This window comes from Hoplias malabaricus, chromosome 5, assembly GCF_029633855.1.
Source record: "Hoplias malabaricus isolate fHopMal1 chromosome 5, fHopMal1.hap1, whole genome shotgun sequence".
In the NCBI taxonomy this organism is placed as follows: domain Eukaryota; kingdom Metazoa; phylum Chordata; class Actinopteri; order Characiformes; family Erythrinidae; genus Hoplias; species Hoplias malabaricus.
Genome location: NC_089804.1, coordinates 14,895,422 through 14,916,918, shown reverse-complemented (window position 1 = coordinate 14,916,918; position 21,497 = coordinate 14,895,422). Strand labels below are relative to the sequence as shown.

The 21,497-nt window shown below is 41.6% G+C and overlaps 1 protein-coding gene across 1 annotated transcript; it reads left to right on the top strand.

The window, feature by feature from the left end:
* Positions 1-558: 558 nt before the first annotated feature.
* On the top strand, positions 559-18,458 carry hoxc1a (homeobox C1a). Its single transcript, XM_066672304.1, has 4 exons — positions 559-636; positions 1,061-1,371; positions 6,237-6,880; positions 18,118-18,458. Exons 1-4 carry the CDS (start codon positions 559-561, stop codon positions 18,456-18,458), a joined length of 1,374 nt encoding a protein of 457 aa, XP_066528401.1.
* Positions 18,459-21,497: the final 3,039 nt, after the last annotated feature.

The following is a 21,497-nucleotide window of genomic DNA, read 5'->3' as shown; positions in this document are numbered from 1 at the left end:
TCTCTCTGTGTCCGCGTGGGTTTCCTCCGGGTGACTGTCTGTGAGGAGTGTGGTGTGTTCTCCCTGTGTCTGCGTGGGTTTCCTCCGGGTGACTGTCTGTGAGGAGTGTGGTGTGTTCTCTCTGTGTCTGCGTGGGTTTCCTCCGGGTGACTGTCTGTGAGGAGTGTGGTGTGTTCTCTCTGTGTCTGTGTGGGTTTCCTCCGGGTGACTGTCTGTGAGGAGTGTGGTGTGTTCTCTCTGTGTCTGCGTGGGTTTCCTCCGGGTGCTCCGGTTTCCTCCCACAGTCCAAAAAAACACACGTTGGTAGGTGGATTGGTGACTCAAAAGTGTCCGTAGGTGTGTGTGTGTGTGTGTGTGTGTCTGTTGCCCTATGAAGGACTGGCGCCCCCCCCCAAGGGTGTATTCCCGCCTTGCGCCCAATGATTCCAGGTAGGCTCTGGACCCACCGCGACCCTGAACTGGATAAGGGTTACAGATAATGAATGAATGACTGGACTCTAAAACCACAGTTGTACCTTTAAAGGTACAATTACACTGCTTTGACCTTTAGTGCCAGTAATGTACTGTACCTTTATTTCTGACAGCGTAGGATGTGAGGCCAAGTCGAGGCCCTGGTCTCTATGGTTTGGAGTCAAGGTGAGTCTAAGCTCAAATCACTGGGCCCTTGGTCCAAGCCTGAGTCAAATAGTCTCTCAAGGATATGAGTCCGAGTCATGCATCACTTTTCTTGTACAGAACTTCCGCATTAGTTTGATTGCAGTGAACATAAGTACATCATGAGAACATCGTCAAATTCTCCCACTAAGCCTCGGTGCTTTTGTTGTTTTTTGTGATAAAATAAAAGCATGATAACTTTGCTCACTGATCTCAGGACAGGACATTTTTGTATCATTCCACCCTCATCCAATAGACACTGGGCTTATTTCAAGGCACTACCAGTGCACTAATGGCTTTTGGCAGGTGGCGACTGGAAGGGGTTCAAATGTGGGACAGCTATGAAGGTTGGTCTCTTTCCAGGTGCAGAAAAGGAAAACAATGAACAACATCTCACCTCATTCAGAAGGCAAGGCCGGGCTATTCCACTCCGTATTCCCCACCATCTGACCTGGCGGAGTTGTCAGTTGATGGGACACAAGCTGTTAAAGTGCTGAAGGGAGCCAGCCGGCAGTGGCATGACAACATCCTCTGGTCCTTCGCAGCCAGATCCAGCACTTGTCCTGCTGCTTTAAAGCATGGCCATGCCAGGGCCAGTATTAAACAAGCACTTGAGGGTGATGCTGATCTTGGGTCTGTTCTTGGCAACTACTTCCAAATGGATACAATTGTGACAGTCAACCAGGAGGCGAGTCTAGATCCTAGATCCGCTGGCAGGTACATTCACCAATGCTAGCCCTCGCAGTTTATGCTAATCAAACATATGGCACTGAGAGGATTCCCCCCACTCCTACCTCTCTATGTATCCCCCATCGCCTCTTTACAAAGTGACTTTAAAATTTGGTCTAAATTCATTTCAAATTTGGCCGAGAGCTAGCTTGACTTCTCTGGACTATAAAAAAAAATGTGTGTTAGTCCCATAGAGGGAGGCATATACACCTGTTTCTTGCATTTTTTTATTTTTATTTTTTTTTTGTAGTTCCAACCCTCCAGCCAAGCACTTCTGCCTTCACACATACCACCACCCCCCCGCCACCCCCTCACACACACACACACACACTTCTCAACCGCCCCCCAGATCCCCCCTTCCACACTCTGCTGAAAGCCATTACAGAAATACAATTTCTAATGCCTTCACACAGGTCTGCGATCGACTGCAAACAAATTTATATTCAGCTCGTAAACAGAGAGCTGCAGAGATTTATTTATTGAGCGGAGAGGAGAGAAACAAGCTAGCGCGTGAACCCTGGGTAACCCCACAGCTGACACCAAGATGGATAAGTGTACGATGCAAATGTACGGAGGGAAAGGAGGGGGATATATTGCACTCAGTCATTCAGCACATCGCCGCCTGTAGAATTCCATTAACTCCCCCAGCTGCGACCGTATCTCTGGGCTTGTCGAGCGCCAGTATACATCGATGATTATTTCCAATTGTTTTTTAATCACTGCCAAGCTATGGTAAAACCCTTTATTGCACCTTTAAGTGGATGTTCCTTTCCTGCGTTTGGCAAAGTACTTCAAACTGAGCACTTATAGGTTACAAGTGAATGAGAATGAATATGATCATGAGCGCTTGATCTTAATTTTTCCTCATTTTTGAGCCGTCACTTCTCCCAGGTATCGGAGTTATTATTAATATGCTTATTGCCACTGACAATAAACAGAATGCATTTCATTGATTTCCTCTCTATGGGACGTTGCCCGAGCTCGCTGTTTACATCTGAACCTTTAAACAACTGCGGGTGATGTATGGGCCTCAGACAATGTAGTGCTGCTTTTGCATGTCAGGCTGAGTGTCTGCGTATGTGATTTGAATGTTGCGCAATGGTATATCGGCGTGTGTTATGTGTGTGTGTGTTTTTGGCCATGTTTTGCATCTCTCACTGAAGACCTGTGTGATTTATTAAGCCAATACCCAGCTGACTGCACAATCTGCAGTAAGTCAAAGCAGAGTTCATGGAGAGGAGGGGGGAAAAATTCCTCATTTCAAGCTAAAGGTATGGAGAAAGAGTCCTCGTGGACAGAAACTCGTCTGGACGCCTCTGGTCTGCTCTGTGTCTGCTGTGATTAAGCGTTTGACGTTGGCAGAGGGCAGTATACTGTTCAGACTTCTGAGAAAGTCGTGTTGTGATGCTGTGGTGTTTGGTGGAAATGTGGGGATGACAAATAAAAACCCTGGAAAATGTAGATCAGAAAGATAGGGATATTATAATAACAATAATTTCATGGAAAAAGTATTCTGAGGCATTAAGGTAGGAGAGCGAGATAATTTCGCTTCACACACACACACACACAAATTTATAAATGTCAGCTTTTCAAATCTAAGCAAAACTGAGCTGTTGACCAAGTAAAGGGCCATCTTTCTTTGTATATATTTTAGTTTTAAATCAATATTTTAAAGTGCTAACTTGTGAAAATTTTGCATGTCATCTTTTTATTGTTCTATGGTGAGTATTAAACAGTGTGTGTGTGTTTGAGAGAGAGAGAGAGAGAGAGAGAGAGAGATTACAAAACAATACAAGCACTTCTTGCCAACCTAAGGATATTAAAATGGGAGTTATGACCCGAAACCCTTTTATACTCACGCCAGCTAATATTTCTAATAATGTTATAACACTTATTCATTAACGCGCATAAACGTCCTTCGGAGATTAGAAAAGTTTGGACCCCTTCCTTAAATATTTGGACATGAGCTCACGCAACAGCACGTGACCGCGGGCTCCAGGGACGTAGACTAAACAGTTCAGCGCTGAGGGAAATAGACGTCTTGCTGTTAAACTGTTGAGAAAACATGACCAGAGATAAGCGTCTAAAAATGTTCAAAACCGTGAGGGAAACGTCTCCTTCAAGGGTTCTCTTCTCTCCGCCTTCGGGTTCAGCGGGGACTCTGGGGCCGTCTATCGGCGATGAACGAAATTTAGAGGTTGAATTTTTTAGTTTAAAAAATAAATAAATAAACCGTCAAAACCTGCATGTTATTTTCCCGCTCTTTTGTGTTGGCTAACAGATATCACCACACTGTAAAACATGACGAGTTAAGTGAACTCAAACGGTTGAATTACATCGTGACTAAAGTAGTATACAAATGTTTGGACAGCCCTTGTCAAAAATACAAAAATAAGCTTGGCGTCTTCTGCCAGTTTTAGCACCTGTTTCTATTATTTGCAACAATTATTCAAGCACATTTTAAAATAACTGACACGTATTTAGTTAACATACTTTATATTGAAAACCCAATTAAAGAAGAACGGAGCACATATACATTTATTCTTGTAATTCTGTAACTCACTTCAGTTTGTGTAATATTAAATATTTTGTTTTCTAACATAGTTACAGTTGGGAATAGGAAAGTCTGAAATTTCTTGTTCCTATATCTTTTTAGTTCATTTTATAAATGTAAATAGAGCAAATAAACAGCAGTGTATTAAAATATTAACAAGTCTGTGCTTTGTATAAAGTGTCTCTATAGACTAAGAACTGTGTACACGACGGCCATGTTCCAAAATATCAGGAGTGCAGGTTATAATATTAATTGAAGTGTATAATTACATTATCGAGCGGTAAGCTCTATCGCTAGTGACGGTGCTCTGCTTATTTTAATGGCGAATGTGCTGCAGTGCAGGGCTGTGTGTGGTGTTTTTCTGCTACTGGAGGCAGATGTTAATTACCATGTGGCCGGTGGATGACCCGGGAACAGCAGCTGTGGAGAAGCGGCGTCATAAAGCACTAGCTGCTCCACACAATACACTGAGCTGCAGACTCCTCTCCGCTCTGACACAACACACCAGCCCCGAGTTCACACAACTAGCCTCTTAGCACAACTTCACTACACGAAAGTGTGTGTGTGAGAGAGGGATAGGGAGGGAGATTCCATGTGATATCTCATGCTTAAATCCTTGTTTATCGGCTAATGCTAACGTCCCCCTTTATTAGCAATGCTAAACCGTTGCTGCTGCTTCTTTTTGCTTATGATAAAAGCGTTTTTTAAAGCTAAGGCTAAAGCTGAGCTCTACAAACTTATAATTGCTATAATATTTAACTCTACAGAAACAGATAATGCTAAAGCTTCTCTTTAAAATCCAAGCCTAACACTTATTTTTGTTTGCAATAGTTATAGCTTGTTTTTATTGATAGCTAAAATATACTTAATGACCACAATCAGCTTTATAGCTAAGACGTCTCTTTATGTTGATTAGCTAATGCTCACACTCCGTTTTATTCAATACACTAAAACCATGCTCCAATATCCAATGCTAATGCTTCAATTTAACTAATGTAAAGAATTTCTTGTTCGCTAATCGGTCTTTTTTTTTTTAGCTAATGCTAAAATGCCACTTTATTAACTAAAACTACACTTTGTTTTCAAACGTCAACACTAATGATTTGATTATGATTTCTCTGATTTGCTGCATTATATGCATAAATTCATAAATCTGTTTAGAAAACTGGTATTTTTTTATATATATTTATTTTTGTGTATCTTATTTGCATAGTGATCTGAATTAGCAAAATTCTGATGTGGTCTTATATAAGATCCATGGGAATCCTTGTCGTATTTACACTGCTACATGTAAAGAGTATATAATATAAGAATATCGTAATCAAAGACTTAATGAAGATACGTGGAAAGCTTTATAAATGTATCGTGAATTGCATAAAATCATGCGCGTATTTCAAACCGAATAAAGACAAAAAATAAACACGGTCTTTGATTGGTCATTTCTCTTTCATGAGCTATTGATCCACGCTAAAGACTTTAATCCCTGGGTTCAATTCATTTGACGTCAGCAAATCCTCAGAGCTGACCAACACAAAACCGTCACGTTTATATGTGGACAGTGAAAGACAGTTAAAGCTAATACTAAACTAAAGGAAAAAATAATATTTAATAGAATAACACATGAAATACACTGTGGTATAATTTATGTCATTCATGTAATTGCTTAGAATAAATGCACATATAATATAAGACAATATGTATCTGTGACTTATTTTACGTCGTAAAAAGGCGAGACGTTCATGGGCAAACTTTTCGCGCCTCTGGTGAAGTGACAATTATTTGTTTTTTAGATGAAAAAAAGCCTTTACAGAGAACACAAAACAACATATTTTAACGCACAGTTAGTTTTTTCCTGTTTATTTAATATGATGGTATTAACAGTTTATATTCCTATATTTTATTTCCCCCCCAATATGTTAACGTCAGTTAATAAGCAGAAATAATGCGCTACCAGTTGCAAAAATGTGTGTCCACTCGTACGTCACTTCAAAAACCGTCAACAAACTTTGTCTTTTGAAGAATCTGGGACTTTTATAGTAGCACTAATGGTCCTTCTATTAATTCACTTAAAATATATGACACGTGACCATTTAGTTTGTTGTATTTCATGTCTAAAATATTAAACGGTTATAAACAAATAAATAAATAAATAAATAAAGTTTTGAAAAAGGTCCCCCGCTGCTTCTAATGACCCTATATCCCAGGTCATAGGACGGTGTCCAAAACCCTGCCGCCTCTGGTTATTGAAAGCTCACTGAGAAGTAGGACATGTGGGAGATGTCCAGCTATTGGCCCACAGTTCGAGGGCACGTCATCCCCCATCCATCACAGATGGAGAGATTCTGGTCTTTGAGAGGCATGTTTGTCCACGGTCCGGGGTCCATAAGCGCAGCCTGAAGTGGTCATCTGTAGATGGGGCTAGTGGTGGGCTCGAGGCTTTGGCAGCTGCCATGAATTCATATCAAGAGTTTACTTGTGGTGGACACGCGGGAACACCGTTCCCAAAAGGCAGCCAAGAGGCCGGCCGCGAGGATCTGGACCCAGTGACTACGGCAGAATTCCAATTGACGCTGGAGGGACGTTTCCTCGCTGACCACCGCTTCCCGCCAACTCTTCTGGACACCGGCTCCAAACGCTCGCGGGACCCCGGCTGCTCGCCCCCCTTTTTTTCCCAGAACGAAACCGAAGTCTATTTCTGCCCCGGTCAAACTCCAGTCCCCTCCTTCTCGCGCGCTGCCGGATTGGAGAGCTGCCCCTCCTCACACGCGCTCAGGAGTCCGTCCGCCGAGCATGGACTCGCTCGCGTCCACCCTGACCGTGACCCGAGCACAACTCCCGCCTTCACGGACGACGAGGTGGAGCGCGCGCCCCCTGACAGCTCGCAGCTCCAGACTGGGAAAACTTTCGAGTGGATGAGGGTGAAGCGAAGGCAGCCTCGCGTGGGTGAGTTCGGAAGTTCATGGGACTTTGGTTATTTTGGAAGAGCACCCTCAGGAGGAGGTGCTGAATTTGCCTGGAGATTAACAGCTTCGCCTGTTATTGGAGCTAGTGTTTCAGAGCTCCGCACTGGTTGTAGGGCTTCTGGGAGTTACAGGAACTTTGAAGAAGATCAGTCCACACTCAAAGTCTGGTAGACTTTCAAAGCGTTCCTCACAATAAGAAGAATACTTTTAGGATTTAGAAGCACAGCACAACTTAAGTGTTAAGCTATTGGAAATATGGCTGTAAGTGGTCAAAGTTGAGTTTAAGGGGCAACAAAAAACAGGGGTCATGCATCAGTATTACCTTAGGACAAGTCCCTGGACGAATATATATTTTCAACAGGAATTTAAAATATTGGGAAATACATGATCAATGAGGTTGCTCTGTATAAAAAAACATTTATTTATTTATTAATTAACAGAACAACTTTATTTATCACATATTTCCCAATGTGTTAAATTCATCATTGAAATCACAATGGTGCCCAAACATTTGCACAGCACTGCACATGTTTTCCATAAGAGAATCCACCCCCTGAACTTAAGGAATCAATGCCTGGACTTTAGACACATCAGCATTACATACAGAAATGCATATGCAGCTGGGCAGGTTTCCTATAAACAAGTGCACACTCAGCATTGCCATTTGCAGATTAAAGCATACAGTGAGCTGTGGGTCCAGTGAAGCGATGATGCAAGCCCCTGAGAGAGAGCGTGGTGAGTGGCAGCCCCACTTCAGGCCAAACTCTGGGTCTAGAGACTTGGCAAGCGCCTGAGAGTTCACTTTTACAGATTAGGCTACTCATCAAGAGAACGGAGTGATGAAATCCTTTATGGGAAGGTTTGAGGGGGTTAGAAATACTGAAAAGCGCGATCTGCGGTGATCTATAGCCCGCTGGTGTGGGTCTGCCACTGAGAAAGCGACGGGGAGAATTTCCCCCTGCTCTTACATGACCACACTCGGACTGCCTCTCAAAGTGTGGAGTCTATTTAAAGGGAGTCCAGCTCCCCCTAGCTCCCTCTCCCGCCAAACAGAGTCTGGAGGAAGTTTTCCTAATCCCAGAGCTTAATGCAGAGTAATGCTCATGATCAATTATCTGCTCTAAAAACGTGGGTAGACGACAACAAAAAAATAAAGCGTAGACATCCACCAAAATCCAGCCCCTAATCCCTACGTGGAGAAATGTTATATGATGAAATGATACAGGCTTTAAATATCCCACATCCTCCCATATAACGTCCCATTCAAACACACCTGACCCGCATTACGGCCGAAGAGTTGTAGGATTGTGTGTGTGTGTGTTAACCCGGGGATCGTTTGTCCCTCCGCTCATCAATCACAAGAGCCAGTGATAACCGTTAAAGCAAGATAATCTATATTTGAGATGTCATCTCTTTTAAAACGGGCAATATACTATACATGTGGCGTCCATGCTGCTGAGTGGGAGAGTGTCCTGATGATGTAAAAGAACTCGGAGGCATATCCATCAGAGTAAAGGCCTTCTGGGGGCCGCACTGCCCTAAGAGTAGAAGACATCTGCGGTCAGGAGAATTAGACGCTATATGAAAACCCTAGGCTGGGATTTTGGCGGGAGGAAGGAGGGGGGGGGGGGGCTAGGCCAGGGGCCTGCGATTTGTTTAGTGAGCATCTGCTGCTTGTCATTTTGTTGCACATCCACCAAAACTCTTGGAAAGCGCAGACGTGTTGAGTTTTGAAGGGTTGGGTCTGGCTTCTGTGGGAAATCCTGAATTCTTCAGAGTGGAAGGCCAGAGAATGCTGGTCCTGTCTGGTCACAAGTTGGACTGCGGTCATTATGCATGTCTGTCAACACCAAGTTACTGAAGTGAAGTATGGAGTGATGGGCGATACCGAGGAAACTCCGTTTTGTGATATTTATCCAAATAATTCAATATAATTCATGCTAAACTTGCAGTATATTCAATTTGTTTGTTTTGATTGGGCAGATTTGTGCGTCTATTAAAGTGATCTTAACGTGTTTATTAACAATGTCAGCGCTAACCAGAGTGAAACCACTTAGTACACAACAATTACCATTACTTGCACTAATGTCGAATTGGACACAGCAGCTGTCCTTCAAACTGTGTGAATATGGACCAATAGAAATGCTCCAAATAATTATTTTTTTACATTTACTGAAATTGAAAGTTACTATTTTGGAGATACATGTTTTTTATATATATATTTGAACATGTTTAGATGTAAACAAACTCAGTCAAAGAGGTTTAGTGTGAGATGCTAAGTCTAAGTTGTTCAGAGCTGTGGTGACAGAACCAGGGGGTGACACTGGAACACAGCCGAGCGCTGTCAATATTCACGTTATTTATTTTTTAATTCAGACTTTGAAGATGCCACATGGTAGTAGCAGTGGGTATATAACGGATGGACCGATATAAATGCTGTGTTTCCATCTCCGAGACTGAATTATGTTGAATTTCTGTTGTTGGAATTCGGTGGTTCTCTTCCCATTGTCTTTATCGCTGTGTTTAAAAATCAGTCATTAGATCTCTGCATGCGAATGCTGACATAGGCAACATCCTGCCTACCAGTGCGTATGCACATCACAGAAACACAGCCATTTGATGGGCCTTTATTTTAATAGCCTTTTCTTCCTCATGGCTGATTTGTATGGTATCTGTTTATTTTTATTTGAACAACAAAGCGGAGCGATAGCATATTTCAGTTTTTTCGACACTGTTCCAGCTTGCCTCAAGCCTAAGGCAGACGTTGTTTGTCTTGAGAAATATCGGCCACCCACAGAGCCTCGAACGTGCCTCATCGGCTTCATAGCTATCATGCCGTTCATTGGCAAAACATGTGACCTAATTTCCCATTGGCTGTTGTACTACAAAAGCCCGTTGTAAAGTTCATTCCATCAATACAGAAATAAAGAGAGAAGAGACCTTAGAGGCCTTTAATTACGCCCTCTGAATCCAAACCCAAATATTTGAAAGATCAATAACAAGTCCTAGACGTTTATTTGGGTTGATTTTGGCCAATCGACAACAATTTACAATAATATTTATCCTAAGTTTACGTTATTTATTTTATTAATGGTCATTAATTAGGTCATGGAGACTAGATAAAAGCTGGACATATTACAAAAGGGTAACATTGTTTTGGTGCTTTATAGAAGCTTCAACAACATTTCCCTCAAGCCACGTCCCTCTATTTCTTCACATGTTGTGACTTACATATTAAATTATGAATGATTTTAACCTAATAATGAACCATTAATAAATAATTTGGGAGTCTTAACAACGGCAGCCTTCAGAAGTGGAGCATAGAGTGTCCTAAATACTTCCTCAGGTAAAAGTCTTGAATACTCTTGAACTGATATCCTGCAACTAATTATAAAAACAGGCTATTTTTAATTTATTAATGAAAATATCCAGCACAACGAAATGCACCTTCAAAGTACACAAGTGGACTTTAAGACGCCTGCTGCACCACAATGTAATGGAAGCCCATAATGCAGACATTGTTGTGTCTTTGAGGCAACTGTAACCTTATTTGTACCTGTAAAGGTAACTGGTCTGAAGGTCTCGTGTCTGTACTCTTGTTGTAAAGTGCTCCTGGTCATCTCTCTTATTCTAAACATGCATAAAAGCGTGCACCAATCGTAACTGGATCTCCCAGCCTTTGGTACGTTTTCCCACTGCGTCATTCTTCAATTATGCCCTGACAGCACCTGAATTACTGTGGGCTGGATGCCCAGATGACTGAGGCGATCTGTATCGATCTCTTCCCCCCCACTCTCTTTTCTTCTGCTCTCACTCAGGCTTTAGTGGGCTTCGTCATCTCCCCTTGGCTGGCTGGCCTCCTCCAAGTGGCCCTTTCCAACTCATTCCTCAAATATTTAGTTTGATTCCTTTATGCCTTTTGGCTACTGCCAATTCTATTATCCAAGACCTCATTTATCAGCATGTACGTTTCTCTCTTTGCTTTTTTTTGCCTTCAGACGGAAATTCTTTAATTACTTTACATTTCCCAGTGAATGTGCGGGACGACAGAATATCCCTGAATATTAGAGGTGACCTTAAATCCTCTTCTACTCATCTGTCTTCCTTTACTGTTCTCCAGAATGCTGGATTGGAGTTGTTTTTGCTAGTGAAGTGATGTAGGGATGGGGCCTTATAGAAAATCAATTTATATAGAAGACCCCTCCCATAGATACACTGTGCTTCTGATACCCCCCACCACCTACATTTAGAACTAGAATTAGAATCACTTTATTGGTCCAATAAAGCCTAATTTAACCCAATCCGTGCAGTGAAACACACATTTACACACACACTAGTTAGATGCCTTGCTCAAGGGCACTTCAGTCATGACCTGCCGGCTCTGGGGATCGAACCCAGTTCCCTAACCACCAGGCCACGGCTGCCCCCGTGGATACAGGTCTCCACAGATGAGGCTGAAGGTGGCCGTCAGCCATCAGCTGGCAGTTAAAGCATATGTTGATCAATTATGCTAATGGCTAGAGAAACAAAGCAAATGCCTAAACTGCACAATAGCTTCTATTGTCCTCCTGGAGCTGTGCTAAGCTCACCATTGAGAACGAGAACTTTATACCATCCTTCACAAAGGCTTTCCTTAAAGCCATTGCAGGTATTCACCTAACCCACATACACACTCCCATTGCACCGGGAACAGCTCCTGATATTGTATGTATGTTTTACACTAGAACATTGCTGTGAGGGTTTGATGGCACCCAGACCCATAAACATAAGTGAGGTCAGGTGGTGAATTTGGCTAGTGATTAGTCCTGAATCACAAACATTTCAGTACCACTTCTCCATAGCCCTGGGAGTGTCCCTCCATTCATGTGCAGCTGCTCTACCGCACCCCATTCTATTGATTGGTGTTTTTCGATGGAGACTATACCACAGAGTTGAATGCTTGGGTCGGCAGTGGGTGCATCCTAAAGTAACGAAACTGAAGAGAAAGTTCTAGAAATCTTTCCTAGAGTTTGTTGTTGTTGTTTTTTTCTTCATAGAATGAAGGCAAGGTTACAGCATACAGCTTACCGTTACAGCTTAAAAGTCTTTGCTAACAGTAAAGTGAAGGTAGGAGCTAGCAATTAGCATCACATTGTTGGCCTGGTGCGACTTGGGGATGTTTTGTGTATTCGTTTATTGCTAGAAATATAAGTGTTTTGGACCATTTCAAGAAATCATCTTGTCAAAATACTGTAAAGAGTTTAGGTTAGAAATGTTTTACCACAATTTGAAGTCTAAGCCAAGACCCGTATTTCAGGAAGCTCCACTACTTCTTGTAGTTTTTGATATAAACCAAAAGTGGTTTGGTGTGAGATGTTTCACTGTAGACCAACGTAGTCTCAGACTGCCTTACGGTAGTGGGGATAGGAGCCAGGAACTGCCATGTATACAAAAATAAGACCATTTTATTTACTCTCCACAATCACCAGTCAAATAGTCTTCTGGGCTTTATATGCTATATTGATAATGGTCATATAAAAACTTATTTTTAGTAACTGTTTTAACTTTAGACTGCTTTTAGAGGCTTAGGATGTTTGGTTCCTATCACTTTAACTGTGAGCAGTTTTTACTAATTACACAGGCATTTGAAACATAGGCTGAATTCCACATAAAGCAGGTCAGACACACACTGTACAATCTTGTTGAATTTACAGTAACACGCTCATCAGCCATAACATTATGAACACCTCCTTGTTTGTACATTCACTGTCCATTCTCTCAGCTCCACTGACCAAACAGGAGCACTTTGTAGTTCCCACCAGTTGTACTTCAGTAGTCAGGACCCCCACAGAGCAGGTGTGATTTGGTTGATGAATCATCTTTAGCGCTGACGCGGCGGTGGTGTGTTAGTGTGTATTGTGCTGGTACAGAGTGGATCAGACACAGCAGTGCTGCTGGAGTTTTTAAAGCCCCTCAGTGTCACTGCTGTACTGAGGATAGTTCACCAACCAAAAAAGATCCAGCTGACAACGCCCTGTGTCCACTGATGAAGGACTAGAGGGCGACCAGCTACAAGGTGGACCAATGAGGTGGGTGTGTCTAACAGAGTGGACAGAGCGTGGACAACGTGGAACTTCAGCAACCCTGCTGTGACTGATTCACTCGTACCAGAGCAACACACACTAACACACCACCACCACCACCACCACGTCAGTGTCACAGCAGAGCTGAGAATGATCCACCACCCAAATCATCCACTGGGGGTCCTGATCATTGAAGAACAGTGTGAGAGAAAGCAAGAGATGGACTCCAGTCTGTTATTGTAGAATGGAAGGACATAGGTTGATCAGTGTCTATAGCTTTTTACAGTAAGTTACTGTAAATCTACGGCCCCAAAATTACATTTAATGCCTCCATTGCCCTTTTGTCAGGGACACAGACTTCACTCCAAGACAACAGTGTGTTATGGTAAAATTACTACTGTAACACACTGTAAAATTACAGCAGTTGTTTACAGTGCACACAAAATATCCGCAGGTAGTTCTGAGGTTAGAATGAGTCTTGGATACAGTAACAGTATCAAACCCATTCCCAGCCCACAGCTGAATGCCGCCTTATGTCTGTAAGGCGGTGTTGCTCTGGGGGGAGCTTCCCTCCATACATCTCCACCCTGTTGAATATGTGCTGTAAAGGAATGTGAGCGTTCCTGCGAGTGTAATGAAAGAAACACACCCACAACCCAAACCACAGCTTCCAAAAAAAAAAAGCCTTTTTTGAACGCAGCACAATACTTGGTGTGTACGATGCACTTGAGACATGTTCAACAGCAACTCTGTCTCCGCAAGCATTTTCTCCTGTGGTTCCATATAATTATTCTTCATTTACGGTAAATCAAGCATTTGCTTTAAATCCAAATTTAAATTCTAGACCGACCACAATGGGACACACGGCTGCTTCCAAAATAATAATGCTTCGTGCTAAAATTCATAAAAGATTCATAAATGATTCTTGGCTTAGACGCATTCTAGGGACAAAGTGTAATAATGTCTAATTCAATGGGAAACCCTCAGAGTGAAATAAAAAAATTAATTTCTGTAAACTCAGTTCGATTTTTAAAAAATACATAACTATTATTGTTTTTGTAGTCCAGTCACTATTTGTTTCTCTGTGGTATCTTGGTAGATACCGCCAAGCTAATATTTCTAATGTCTAGGACTTCAAGGCTTACTGCATCAGATAAACCACTAGTGTAATTATTAATAAGTGACTGATTTTCAGGAGGTGGGCCTTATTTTTAGAGAAGAACTGAGCATGAGTTTTAGGGGGTGAGGCTAAAATGCCAGAGTTCCTGCTCCTCGCCCCTCACTGCTGGACACCCTGTACTTGAAAGTAATCAGAGGCTTGTTCTGAACAGGGCTGTTTACACAGGGGTGGGGAATGGTGCTGTGTTGCTTGATCCTTGTGGTAGTTTGACCAAAGCATGTCACCAATGTTTAAATAAAATTAAATTGTGTTCACTTCTAGGAAAATGGATAAAATACGCCCCCTTTATTTGTCTATATATCACGTATACAGGAGGTCCTCGGGTTACATCAGTCCCGAGTTACGATGGTTACGACACATCTCCCATTTACTGTATAAAGCCTTGTTTTGACTTAAGTGGTTTTGCATCGTAAACGTCGGAAGAATACACGGTTACGCGGCTCGGGACCGAGGAGGATAGGTGTGAGGATAGGATAAGTGCTTACAGTATGTTTTTTACGTACAGTATGTACGTATGTTCCGACTTACACCAAAAATCGGTTTACGACGCGACGTAGGAACGGATCAACGTCGTAAGTCGAGGACCCCCTGTATTCTTAAAAAAGAGTGTTCTTCAATGGTTCCCTAGAAATAATATGGTTTTAGTTAGAGCCATGAGCTCTAAATAAAAACATTTGGATTGTGACAGTTATGTTCAAATAGGTGGCGAATGTGTGGAATATGGTTCTATTTAGCACCTTTCTGAAAATGATTCTAATTAACGTTTTGAAGAATATTTTTAAGAGTGTAGAATTGCGAACAAATACTCATCTATCAGTGTTAGCTTAGCACTAATGAACAATTGTAATACTTTAAGGCACTGGCTGAACGTAGCTTTAATCTAGAGGTGTTTGAAATCTAATAGTCACTGTAAACTAATATTTTAACATGTAAATGTTGTGAAAGAACAATTCAAAACACGGTTCCTCAAAGAATCCTCCCGTCAGGATGTACGAACTCTTTGCTCGCTCTGAACCCCACGTACTGAACTCTAAAAGATCAACACCTTCAACTGAAGCGGCAGAGCCAGGGCTTTGTTTCATCTCACTGTTGGCATGCTGTATCGTCCAGTGCACCGCGATGTCCCTGGAAGGTCCTTCTGACGTGTGGTGATGGACGGTGACTCCCAACTGCCCCCTACCCACCTCCATCTCACAGTTCTCCATGGGGGGGAGGGGGGGGTGTTCAAGAGCAGTGTGGTCGTCCACTCTTCAGCTGATACAGGACCACAGTGTCCACACGGGAAAATGACCTTCACCATCTGTGCACACACAAAACACACGAAGCCAGGCGTCAGCAGGCATTTCAAACAACTACAAAACCTCTAGCAACAATAAGGACTCCAGATATATGTAACATTTGTACATTTTGTTTTGTTTTCATTCACAGTTACTTTACATTAGAGCTGGACGATACGGACAAAATTTATATCACAATATGTTTCTTAATTTCGGTCGATACGCTATAATTCTGATATCGATATGAACAATAATAAAGCCACAGAAAAACCGCCAAAAACTGAAAGAAACATGACATCACCATCAAACAACCACCTCTTGGCTTTGTCCGTATTAATATTTTAAACTAATTTTAAAACTAAGGGCAGCGCGTTGTAATGACCGTCAGTCAGTGAGAGATGTTGTAAAGAATGTGTACAGGAGGTCCTCGGGTTATGTCAGTCCCGAGTTACGATGTTTCGTGGTTACGACACATCTCCGATTTACTGTATAAAGCCTTGTTTCGACTCGTGGTTTTGCATCGTAAAAGTCGTAACGCGAACTTCGTGTTTGGTGTGCGCGGCGGAAGAATACACGGTTACGCGGCTTGGGACCGAGGAGGACGGCGTCACCCCAGTCGCATTGTACGCCATTTTAGCTCCCTGCTACATCGTTCTCTCTCTCACAGTATGTTATTTACGTACAGTATGTACGTATGTTCCGACTTACACCCAAAATCGGTTTACGACGTGACGTAGGAAAGGATTAATGTCGTAAGTCGAGGACCCCCTGTATTGAAAATTTGTTTTTAAATCATATAATTTTTATTGAAACTTTTTATATTGTGATATATATTGATATCAAATTATTGTCCAGCCCCACTTTACCTTCACTGAGTGAGCTCCTGTGCACTGGTGGTGCTGTTTCACTAAAGCCACTCACACTTTGTTTTGTACCTAAAGAAGTGCTACAGAAACACTGCTCTAATCTTTTAGTGAGTACTTTACTCCAAAAACACTGCATTTCTAAGTCATTTGGAGCTCAAGGTTAGGTTTATGGCTATGTTTAGGTTCAGGGCTAAAGTTAGGTTTAGTGGACAGAACAAGGTTAGGAGTAGGTTTTTTTTTCTAAATATATTGTGTACACATTTTATAAGAACCAGTAATATTTAGTACACATTGTAAGTCTGGGAATGGTCTTTAAATATAATCGACAACAGCCTAAAATGCACATATACATATACTGCATAGTGATTTGCATTTAAAGGGACACTATAGGTACGATTTGGTATTTTCACTCCTGGGCTCCCCCTGCACAAGTGTCCTTCACTTTCACAGCACTGTCCTAAAATCAAAGGGGAATGGGAGGGAGGGGGTGATTTTCTAGCATCCTCCAAAATGTACATAGCGCAGCCTCTGCAGTGCTGAGCAATGACAGAGGCAGTATTCTCCTTATTACAGTGAAGTCAGTGAAGATTCACAATGATTTTGAACCTGTCATTTTAAGGTAAATGTTGGACCCGATAGAGGAGTATTACAGAACTCAGACGGCTCCAGTGAATAACAGTGTTTCACTGAATATAGTCCTCCTCTGAAGTCACCGAATACAGACATGTGCACGGCTTCTACAGGAAGGAAACCTATTAGATCAATACAACACTTCATTTCTGGTGTCACATCTACATTTCTGAATGTGAATGACACATTGACACACAGGGAACCCACAGTACAGACATGTTTTTATGTCTACAGATGACCATAAACACATTATGTTGCAAACCCACTGTAATATTTACAATTACAGGTGGGCAGGATATATATAGACACCCCCACATACAGCCCCCCATTTAGTGGGGTCCTAGTCTTAGTCTTAATTCAAGCCCTGATGTGGAACCAATGTACCGTTCTGAATAAAGTCAATTCAAGGCCTTGTTTTTTTGTGTACACCTCCATCAAGACAAAAGGGGGCCATTTTGAACATCTGAAAAATTCCATAAATGTTCAATCAGTGTCTTCACTATTATTCTACAATGAAGGAAAGCCAGAGTGTTCAATTTGGCCTGTTTGAGTGTTTAGGAAGTTTGCAAGTTTCACAGAGTCAATGTCATACATTAGAACATCTGCAAACTGTTATTTGTCGAATCAACAGTTGGGCTTTGTCCACAAACACAACTGTATGCCTCATAATTTGGGGGATCTGTTTGATAGCCAGCAGAAGGCGGTTTGACGCTTTTAATCTTCAATTAGAGAGACCACAAACTGTTTTCATTCAAATTACATTTCTGTGCCATATGTTCAGGGTGAGTCGACTCCTAATTGTTTCTGTAATTGTTTTGGTAGCAAGAAAAAAAAAGCAGTGTATTATGATTGAGGTTAATTGGCACAGTGAGCCCACAGTTCTTGGACAATGTGTACAGTTTTTGTTTGTTTTGAAACACCGCTCAAAGTTCATAAGAGTCTCCACTGCTGGGTTTGGGTTCCCCAGGTCAAATGACCGGGGGAAATGATATATATAACCATTCAAATACTACATATGACATATAAATATATGTATACACGTTTATTCCGCATATTTGTCTGCACTCCAAAAGCACTTTAGAAACTACCCGCTATGCTTTTTTTAGAACTATTCCTTATTCACAAGTATATTGTAAATAATGGACTCTAAATATGAAACAGAAAAATGTTCATATTCTTATTATATTTCTATATTTCCGCAGGTAGACCCTCGTCCCTCTGTGGGCAGCTCCTCCTCGGACAGGTGACCAGTGGACAGACCGGTGTTGAGGACGCTAGACAGCCCAGTCCCCGGGTCAGCTTCAGCACCAAGCAGTTGACGGAGCTGGAGAAGGAGTTCCACTTCAGCCGGTACCTGAACCGGGCGCGGCGTGCCGAGATCGCGGGCGCCCTGCAGCTCCGCGAAGACCAGGTGAAGATCTGGTTCCAGAACCGGCGCATGAAGCAGAAAAAACTGCAGAAACAAGCGCTGCCGGGACACGAGCGCGCTCGGGACGTCCCGCCGTACGAAGCCCATGCGCGCGCCCCACCGGAGAACAGCTGAGAGGATTTTGAAATGGCGGGAACAGGGACCTAAAAAGGCGAAAACTAAAAAAGACACTGAAGAAAGACGGTGCTTTTAATCCGTGAACGGAGGCCGAAACTACGACAAAAACTGCTCAAATCACACGAGTTACAAAGTTAGGTAAACACGTTATATTTAAAATCTCCACACACTCCCAGAAATGCTCTGGGGCGGTACTTTCGACTGTCGCTGAGGTGGTCCTGTCAAGGGTACGTCAGTGTAGATTTGACTAGGGAACAACTTGTAGAATGCATTCATTTAACGAGTCCCCTTTCAACTCCTGGAATTTATTTAGTTTTTGTAATGAAGGCAGACATTAGTGTAGCATTAAAAGGACAATTTGACTTTAGGACCTTTGTTGTGTATCTGAAGTCACACGTACGCCGTCTGTAACTTTAGTGAACAATAATACACCCGGGCAGAACAGTTTTACTCAAGAAAATCATTAACTGAGTGTGCAACTGGGGTCGTTTTTGGTTACAAATTGCATCATTGTAAATGTTTTTATAAACTTTTCCATCGCAGTATAATAATATCCCATAATATTAACCAGACAAGGGCCCTGAAATGGTTTGGGAGTGTCCTTGGATTTGCAGGTATACACTCATTGCTTTTAATAATTCTTGCAAGACCATTGTAGTGCCTACAGAATTTCTTTTTAACGTTCTGAGCGAACAAAATTCAAATTTCGATTTTTCAAATTCAAATTAACTCGAGTGGCTTGACTATTTGAGCAGGGTGTTGCCGAAGCAAAATTAATGAAATAAGTATGTGTATGTATTTACAAAGGTGCCATAATATTTGGAACAGGCTGTTATTATTAATATTATTATTATTATCATCATTACATGATGTGTATTTAATTAGTTTGGGAAAGTCAGTTGTGCTTGTGTTTATTTATTGGTGTGTGTTCATTTATTTAATTTACTGTAAGTGACCTGTACCTCAACCACCTGTTGCGTTTTTAAAAATTGTGTTTTTATTTAGTATTATTACTGCTTTTAAAATAAAAACCAATGTACGCTAATAATATTTAAATAACGCTGAACTTCTGTGCGTTTTATTATCTTTTATTTTCATTGCCGTTCCTTGATTTACGCTTCTGACGTAACAAATATATTTTTTTTATCCCTGATTTGCCTTCAGTCCGCGTTAAGATCCACTCATCCCTATATGTGATAGGGTTTAATCTTTGAGCTAATAAATAGCGAATCGTGAATTGAATCAATCTGAATTCGAATAACGCGAAATTCACGCGCGCCACATAAAGCCCACCACTGGACGATGCGGATTTCCTCCATAAACTTTTACAGAAACACTGCTGTAATGTCATCACTCCTACTATTTATAACAACGCGTTATAATCAGTTGAACGATTTTAAACTCCTGAAGAAAGCTTTCCACTGTCGATCCGCCATATCTCCACACACCACCATGCACACACACACACACACTTACTTGACATGACATATTTTCTATTTAATGTTGAAATGTTATTTAATAATATGTAAACATACAATAATAATATTTAATAATGTAACGCATTTAATGCATATTACATACATATTTATGACAGATTATATCATTGAATTTTAAAAATGCTATATAACTTATTAAATAGAATTTAAGATACTTTCCCTGAGATAGCATTTCCTGTTTTATGTATCTTTTTTTTTTTTTTAATTAAACAGTTCTATTATTAAAAAAAACTCTTCGCATCTCCTGCCGGAAGTTAATGTACTGTACCTTACTTTACACACGTAGTGGGATTTGAAGGGCACTGATTTTAAGGGCACTGCTTTTCCACTGTGTGTAGTTTTAATGAACCACGGTGTACATTACAGCAGACGTTTTTAACAGAAACTACGCTTTTAGTTTGAGGACTGCTCTCAAGATTTGGCTCTCCTGTCACTCTACAGCTTCTCAGCCACTCCCTTGCCCTCCTGAGTGACCTGTCTGCCCTCTCAAAGAATAAAACAACAAACATGGCCGTGGGTGCGCGCGCCGGGCTTTTTTTTTTTTTCCTGGACGTGCCGTGTGTGGTTCTCGTGCTGGAGGTGCACGATCGCCGTTCTTCGTTCTTTCTAAAGTGATGGCCTCGCGCTGTCAGGCGCTAAGTGGTTCGCGCGCGAATTTCGGCTTATGTTTACGAGCAGAACGGCGGGGTTCAGCGCGGGGGCCACGGGTTCAACAGGCTCCGAGGCCCACACTTCAAAGAGCGCGGGCGGAGATGAAGGGCGTTAGGAGAAGAATGAAGTGAGAGAGGAAACTCTTTAGACATTCTACTCTGTCCCTCAAAGACCAGAGGAAAAGTGCTGGACTCACTGCTAGAGTGGACAGTCTGTCATTATCTGAGAAGCTGTCGCCTGTAATTTCCGGACATGTTAGACCTGTTCGCGCTTACGTACTGACTGTAGATTCCCGCCAGATGCTTCTATTTATATTTTAATATTTAGTTATAAAATGTATCAAATGTACACCTTTCCTCTGAGGAAGTGAATGTACTTTTTTTAAAGCAAAAAACGGTGTTATTATTATATTATTATTATTGTTATTATTAACAGCGACAACATTCATAATTCTTCGCACTGTTGGGATATTGAAATTTACGGTGGTGTTTTTGTTATGGAATAATTATATATTTTTTTGTTTGCTTGCTGCTTTATTATTTGTTCATTTCTACCTTTGGAAATCCTGGGCTTTTATACAGTTGTTAAAAATTCTAAACTTGTCCTTCTTAAGGTTTAATTGTGTGATATTAAATGCACTGTACACAGCTCCAACACAACATTAAATACATTTTCCAAATATTGCCTTCAAATGATTATTTTTAAGTTTAGCTCAGTACCGCTTTAGTTGTATGTGTTTATTGTTTGTAAATGCTTTCAAACGCCATGTTGTTCATTTCCTTGTAGCTCGCGTATTCGTCGACATAGTACTGGAATAATTGCTGGAATTATCTCATAAGCGCACGAGGCTTATCGTGATTGATGGCTAATAGATTTATTGACAGGTGGG